The sequence below is a fragment of the Tinamus guttatus genome, unplaced genomic scaffold (genome assembly GCF_059628265.1).
Source record: "Tinamus guttatus ecotype Peru unplaced genomic scaffold, ASM5962826v1 Tinamus_guttatus_pri_ptg000036l, whole genome shotgun sequence".
Classification (NCBI taxonomy): Eukaryota; Metazoa; Chordata; class Aves; order Tinamiformes; family Tinamidae; genus Tinamus; species Tinamus guttatus.
Genome location: NW_028288570.1, coordinates 1241265 through 1248817, shown reverse-complemented (window position 1 = coordinate 1248817; position 7553 = coordinate 1241265). Strand labels below are relative to the sequence as shown.

Sequence of the window (7553 nt, the reverse complement as noted above, 5' to 3'; positions counted from 1 at the left end):
GGCGGGGCGCGCGCCCCCGGCTCCGTTTTGTTTTTTTCTTTTTTTTTTTATTTTTATTTTTCCCCCTCCCCTCCCCATCTCGGAGCCGGGCGGTGCGAGGAGGGGGCGGGGCGCCGCGCAGGGGGCGGGGCGGCGGCGGCCAATGGGCGGTGGCGGCGGCGGCGGTTGCCAGGGGCGCCCACGTCCGTCAGGGGGCGCGCAGCCAATGGGCGGCGCGCGCGGGGCGGGGCGGGCCGCGCGTGCCTTCGCAGTGGGCCCCGGCGAGCGGGGCCGGCGGCAGCGGCGGCGGCGGCGCGGGGCGGGCGGCGGGGGTGGGGGGTGGGGGGGGCGCGGGCGCAGCGCGGCGCCCGAGGCGAAAAAGTAGCTGTCAAATGCGCGGCGCCTTTAACCGCCGCGCTCAGTGCGGCGCGGCGAGTCATGGCGACCGCAGCGTCTAACCACTACAGCCTGCTCGCCTCCGGCTCGCCCATGGTGCACGCCGAGGCGGCGGGCGGCATGCAGCCCGGCGGCGGCTACCGCGACGCGGGCGCCCTGGTGCAGCCGGACTACTCGCTGCAGAGCAACGGGCACCCGCTGAGCCACGCTCACCAGTGGATCGCGGCGCTCTCGCACGGCGGCCCCGGCGGCCCCGGCGGCGGCCCCGGCGGCGGCGACTCTCCGTGGGCGGCGGGCGCGCTGGGGCAGCCCGACATCAAGCCGGCCGTGGTGCAGGCGGGCGGGCGCGGCGACGAGCTGCCGCCGCCGCAGCACCCGCCGCCGGGCCGCGCGCCGCACCTCGTGCACCACGGCCCCGGCGGCGGCCCCGGCGGCGGTCCCGGCGGCGGCGGCCCCGGCGGCGGCCCCGGCGGCGGCGGCCCCGGCGGCCCCGGCGGGCACCACGCGGCGTGGCGCGCGGGCGGCGCGGCGCACCTGCCGCCCGGCATGGCCGCGGCCAACGGCGCGCAGGCCGGGCTGCTCTACGCGCAGCCGCCCGCCTTCTCCGTGAACGGCATGCTGGGCGCCGCGGGGCAGCCCGCGCTGCACCACCACGGCCTGCGCGACGCGCACGACGAGCCGGGGCCGCCGCCGGGGCCGCCGCCGCACCACGGCGCCGAGCAGCACCCGGCCGGCCCGCACGGCGCGCACCCCGGCGCCGCGGGGCCGGCGGCGGCGGGCGGCGCGGCCGCGGGGCCGCCGCACCACGAGGCGCACTCGGACGAGGACACGCCGACCTCGGACGACCTGGAGCAGTTCGCGAAGCAGTTCAAGCAGCGGCGCATCAAACTGGGATTTACGCAGGCGGACGTGGGGCTGGCGCTGGGCACCCTCTACGGTAACGTCTTCTCGCAGACCACCATCTGCCGCTTCGAGGCCCTGCAGCTGAGCTTCAAGAACATGTGCAAGCTGAAGCCTTTGTTGAACAAGTGGTTGGAGGAGGCGGACTCCTCCTCGGGCAGCCCCACGAGCATAGACAAGATCGCGGCGCAGGGCCGCAAGCGGAAAAAGCGCACGTCCATCGAGGTGAGCGTCAAGGGCGCGCTCGAGAGCCACTTCCTCAAGTGCCCCAAGCCCTCGGCGCAGGAGATCACCTCGCTCGCGGACAGCCTACAGCTGGAGAAGGAGGTGGTGAGAGTGTGGTTTTGTAACAGGAGACAGAAGGAGAAGCGCATGACCCCCCCGGGGGGCGCGCTGCCGGGCGCCGAGGACGTGTACGGCGCCAGCAGGGACACGCCGCCGCACCACGGGGTGCAGACCCCCGTGCAGTGAACTCGCGCCCCCAACTTTCCATTGCCCTCCTGCTATTTTATTTGATTTTTTTTTTAATTCTCCTATCTTAAAGAAAAAGAAAAAAAAACATTAAAAAAAAAGCGAGCGGGCACGCGGGGCAGCCAGAGAGATGGCCGGACAGTCAGGCAGGCAGAGAGACAAAGCGCCCGGGTGCTGTCCCCGGCCGCTGGCGGGGGCCGGGCCGCGCGCGAGCGGGGCGGCGAGGCCCACGCACGGGCGGGCGGGCGGGGACCCCTGGCCCCGCGCCCTCCCCCCCGCGCACAAAGGCGCTTTGCGGGGCGCGCTGCGCGCCGCCGCCGCTGTGTGTGTTTGCTGTGGGTCCCCTGTAGGAATATACCGAGATTAAAAAAAAAAAAAAAAAAGGAAAAAAAAAGACAAAAAAAAGAGAAGAGAAAAGCTATCCATTTTGATGTAGACAGTATTTAACCGTACGAATTTGCACTGCAAGAAAATCGAAGTTTACATAAACAAATTCATTCTTTTTTTTTCCCTCCCTCTTTCCTACCTTAATTTTGGAAATGACTTGCATTTTTCCACGGTGAGCGTTAAGTCAACCAGTGACCGGTCTACAGTATGTTCCTGTGTTATAGCCTTTGCTTTATGTGTATATGTGAACTTTTGTTATAAACAAGTCTTCTTAAATATGTGTAACGCTTATTTTCTCCTTTTATCGTAGCAAAAAAGACGAATACATATATCTATATCTATGTATAACTATGTGTGCATACATATACATACATATAAATATATGTCTGTGTACGCCTGTGCACACCGCCAGCTCCCTCTCTCCGGGGAGGTGACTCCCGTCACTGCTGCCTGTGCCTGCGCAGGCAGGAGCCGGGCGCGGAGAGCGGAGGATCGTGCCAGTGCGCAGAGTAAACTTCATTTTCCGGCAGTGTGTGTGGGGTCGAGGCGCAGCGCGGGGCGGGCGCGGCAGGAACGGGCTCAGCCGGGAGCGCCCTGCGCCCCGCGAGGGCTCCCGGGGCGCGGGAAGCGCCTTCCCGCAGCTTCCCGGCGGAGAGCGGCACTTGCTGGAGGGCAGCGGGCTCCTGCGCTGCGGCCTGGCCGCCCCCGGAGAGCAGGAGGAAGGCGCGGGGCTGCTCTGCCGCCGCGTGCGGAGGGCTGCGTGGCCGTGGGTGGCACGCGCGTGTGAGCACCGCGGCGTGGGCCTGCCCGCGGGCACCGCGCGCAACTGCTTTCGTTTCCCTTGCTTTGCTTTCCCTATTTATGTTGCTGTCCATATCTGCCCCCTTCCCCGTCCTTCGGTCATCTGGCTGCAGAATTTATTGAATGCAGAGACCAGTTTAACTTGGGCAGCCGTGTGACCCGAAGTGGGGGGAAATACCATTTTCCACCCGTCCTTTCTCCCCCTCGGCAGTAGTTTTAAAGTGCTTTTCGTGGCATTAACTGGATGGCAAAAGGTTAACTTTCCAAAAACAGGCAGAAACCCAACCAAACATAAACGCACACAAACCTGAAAGCCCCAAAGAGCAGCATAGGAGCGGAAAAGCGTATGTATATGTGTGTGCTGGTGTGTGTATATATGTGTATGCTTATGCACACACGCGTCTATACGTGTACATTAGAGGAACTTTGGTAGTTATAAGAGGATCTTTTAGCCAGCACAAACGGGTGCTATAGACACAAAGCATTTTTATAACCTGAAAGTTTACTTAGCTGAGGGGTGGACAATTATGGAGCAAAAACAATGAAGCTCTCACAAACTGTCACAGGAATCTCCCCTTCCCTAGCTGAGGCTTTACAATATGTTTCACATCTTTTTTTTTAAGCGTCTGTGGCAGTTGTTTTTCCTTTCTCTCTCTTTCTTTCTTTCTTTCTTTCTTTCTTTCTTTCTTTCTTTCTTTCTTTCTTTCTTTCTTTCTTTCTTTCTTTCTTTCTTTCTTTCTTTCTTTCTTTCTTTCTTTCTTTCTTTCTTTCTTTCTTTCTTTCTTTCTTTTCTCGGTAAGACAGATGATGGTTTCTCAGAGGCACCTAAATTACCCTTTCTCCCACTTTTCAAACGATGGTTACATTGATACGGGCATCACCACGCTTTTTTTTTTTTATGTATTGAGCTACTTGTTATTTAAAGTGTTGAGGACTGGCGTCTAGCGAAGTGAATCAGATCAGGGCAGATCCGGTGGTAAGAGGAGGAAATGAACTTTCAGACATTTATTAATATGTGTGTAAGGTCAGAAAACAGAGTCCAGGCGATGTTTGAGAAAAGCCTCAAACTCCAAACAGGTTTACTAAAAAAAAAAAAAAAAAAAAAAAAGTTACCATGCAAACCTTACCACTATGTATATATGTTTAATATTTGTCCTTTGAAATGCAGAAATAGTTTCAATGTTTTCTTTGTCTGTTTTTCTTTTCTTTCTCTCTCTCTCTCTCTTTTTTTTAAATGCTACCCAGGGAAATATTTTCATATCATTTTTAAATGGCCTGCCTCAATGTATATTTATTTCTTTTACAGCAAACAGGTTCTGGAAACTGTTTTTCTGTAGCTTTAAATGGGTAGGTGAACAAAATCTATATGGGATGTATTTTTTTTTGGTTCATTCTCTTTAAAAATACTTTGTTTTGGTACATTTGGATGTGCTTGTGGGGAAAAATAAAAACGCAGAGATCCTTATATATTTATGTTAAAGTAATATTTTATTATCTACATAAAACAGAAATGCACAATACCTTCATAGTTTGTTCTAATTATTGAAATATCTTTATTTTATTTTTAAAGATGGCACAGATTCGCGTAGATCTTAAAATTTGGAGGGAGAACACGCCGGTACTTATACTGAGATGTGTTCCGTGTAAAGCACCGCCATTCCTTTATATTTCATGGAATTTGGGAATAAATTTTATGCCTACACCGACAGATTCCACGTTGGTGACTTGCTGGGTGCCTGAGTGGAGCGCGAGGAGCGGTGTCCATTGTGTCTCCCCGCAGATAACGGTAGCAGGGCGTTTTTAAGCACCGAGTCCTGTGTTTGTAGGGGAGACCCTTCCCTTGGTGTGTGTGCAGACAGCTCAAGTTGGCGGCCGCACGTTCGGGCAGAAGGCCGGGCAGGGAAGCAGCTCTTCCGCACTCAGCCCCTTTCGATAATTTAAGATCTGACTCTTAACAAAAAAAAAAAAAAAAAAAGAAAAAGAGAAAAAGAAAAGAAAGAAAGCAAAACCCGAGTTGGAGCTTCGTTATGGGGAGCACGGTTAGAAAGAAAGGCGAAGCAAACGGGAAGGGATGCCCGGGGCTGCAGGTGTCGCCGCGCGACGCGCCCGGGGTGGCGGCGGGGCGGGCTGCGCTCTACTCGGCTCCCCTCGGTTCGGCTTGGCTTGGCGCTGTTCGGCTCAGTTCGGTGCGGTTCGTCTTAGTTCGGGGTAACTCCGTCAGGCTCGGTTCGGTGCAGTTCGGCTCGGCTCGGCCTGGTTCGGCTCGGTTCGGCGCGACTCGGGGCGCCGCGTTCCGGTACCGGGGGCACTTTGGGAGCGCAAGGCGGCCGAGCAGCGTGAGCACGTGCGGGGCTGCGCTCAGGAGCTTTGGGGCTTGCTCGGCTTCATAAGTATAATATCCTCCCCTCTGCCTGCCCTTCTTCTCCCGGCAGTTTCTGCGCTTGTTAGATGTGATCCTCTCTTGCAGCTCCTGCCGAACAGATTCCGCTAACCGGTCCTAGGGGCCGCTGCGCGGAGCGGGGAGGGGAGCGCCCAGCGGCCGCGCTCGGGCAGGGCGCGCAGGCCGCCGGCGGGCCGCGGCGCGCGGGCAGCCGCTGCCCTCTGCAGGACGCGGCGCGGGCGGCGCAGGTTGCGCCTCGCGCGGCCCGCTCGCCGCGGCCGCGGGGCGCTCGGATGGGCACCCACCCGCGCCGCGGGGGTGGGCGCCGCTGCCCGGGCCTCCCGGAGCGCGGGCTGCCGCTCCAGGGCTTTGCCCGGCAGGAAGCTGCCCCAGGGCGGCGACTTCCCTCGTCCTCTGACGGTTGTGGCAGGCTGCCTGGATAGGGGTCCGGTTCCGCGCCCTCCCCCGCTCGGCTCTCTCTTTTAAAATAAAGGGAAGAGGACAAAATACATAGTCGTCGGATGCCCTTTCTGCAGGTGGATGTCAGAGTGCGGGCGGAGAGCCGGGCTCAGGTACCTTTATTCCCAGCGGAACCGCTTTTGTAGATGAGATGTCCAAAACAAAAGCCCATATCCCCGGCTCGCTCCGGCCCGGGAGGCCGCGCCTGGCAGGCGCAGGGATGGCGCATCCCGACCCCTGGAGCGGTGAGGCCTCCCCAGCGCTCCAGCCGCCGCTACCTGCAACGAGGGGATGCAGCAGAGCGCGGCCCCGAGGTGCGCGCTGCCCCGCGGGCCGGGAAAGAGGGGCTTGGCGCTCAGCAAGTGCGAGGAAAGCAACCCCGCGCTGGGAGATTAGCAGGGCCACGGGGACCTGGACAAGGACCTTCCAAGAGCCCCGGCGGGGAAAGAGGCCCCAGGCTGCAGCCTGTCCCTTCCTGGCAGCTGGTGTCTCTACCCCGTACCGGGGCCTGGGAACCGTTTCAGGGCCGTGCCCAGCGCCGACGTTCGGCCGGGGCGGCCGGGCAGCCTTGGGCAGCGCCGCGCCTGCCGCCTGCCCCGCGGCGGCCGCGCCGGGCCGGGCCCCCAGCTCTTTGTCCCGAGCGGAGAGAAGGCCCTGGGAAGCGCGGCGCTCCCGCGTCCTCTGCGCCTTCGGGCTCACTTGTTTGTTTTGCGTTTTGAAGGTGGCTAGGGGCTTTGTTGACGCTCCGCGTTGAATTCAGAATGGGAAATAAAAATATTTCAGAACTGCGGATAAACGGGTGCTTCTCGCTCTGGACACGGCTGGGTTGACCACAGACGTAGGATGCCCCATCCAAGACACCATTAGCTCTGTCTTGTTCGGGCAGCGAATGCGCTTGGCTGTACTTCGAAGAGGAGGCATTTTACTGGGGGAAACTAGTTAAAGAGAGGGGAAAAAAGCAACAAACAAAACAAAAATAGGATCAAGCAGAACTGGTAAAATAAAGGCAGGAACTCATTCTCAAATGCGCCTTCTCATCAAACTGTAAAAATTAGAAAACAAGCGCCTTGAGCTAGACCAACGAGCTCGAGCCAACGAGCCCGAGCTGCAGTGTGTGGATGTCCACCCCACACCCAGGTCTATCTCACGGCCTGAGCCCAAGCGAGAAGTCTTTTGGCGAGCAGAGCAAGTCTCTCCGCGCGAAGTGCACGCAAATAGCCCTAAACGCGGCTAAGTGTCACCTTGGAGGCTCCCCAAGGATGGTCTGAATTTAGAGCGGCGCCGCGGCCGCCCCGCACGCAGCCCCTGCGGAGAGCGGGGAACGGGCCCGGGCGCGGGCAGCGAGCGGCGCAGAGGCGGCAGAAGCCCCGGGAGCGGGTCCGGAGAGCGGCAGGAGGGGGCGGCCCGCGGCGTAGCGGCCTCCGCCTTTGTCCGGCCGGAGGAGGGCAGCGAGCGCGGCGGCCACGCAGGTGGACGCTGCGCCGCATCGGGACGAGGTCCGGGACCAGGATAGGGACCAGGCCCGCGCGAGGAAGTTGTCTCCTGCGGGAGGTGCCGGCGGGCCGAGTCGGGCAGTTTGCAAGGGGCGCTGAAGAGGGAAGGACCGCGGTACGGGGCTAGGGGACGCTTGTTCAGCCCCGTTCAGCCGCGCCTATCTGTCTGTAGAGATGAGAATTTTAAGAGCATCGGGGGAGGGTTATAAAGACACCGGGCCAGAAGCCTGTGCCGGAGAAGTTCGCAGTCCGCGTTTCCTCCCTCGTCCCTAAAAGGGTGGAAAATC

The 7553-nt window shown here is 59.7% G+C and overlaps 1 protein-coding gene across 1 annotated transcript; it reads left to right on the top strand.

Moving 5' to 3' along the window:
• The first annotated feature begins 328 nt into the window (after positions 1–328).
• Positions 329–1956, top strand: POU3F2 (POU class 3 homeobox 2). Its single transcript, XM_088534617.1, has one exon. It carries the CDS (start codon positions 418–420, stop codon positions 1744–1746), a length of 1329 nt encoding a protein of 442 aa, XP_088390743.1. The 5' UTR covers positions 329–417; the 3' UTR covers positions 1747–1956.
• The last annotated feature ends 5597 nt before the right edge of the window (positions 1957–7553 follow it).

Coding starts and splice junctions, on each gene's coding strand:
- POU3F2 (XM_088534617.1), top strand. CDS start 418: ATGGCGACCGCAGCGTCTAACCACTACAGCCTGCTCGCCTCCGGCTCG.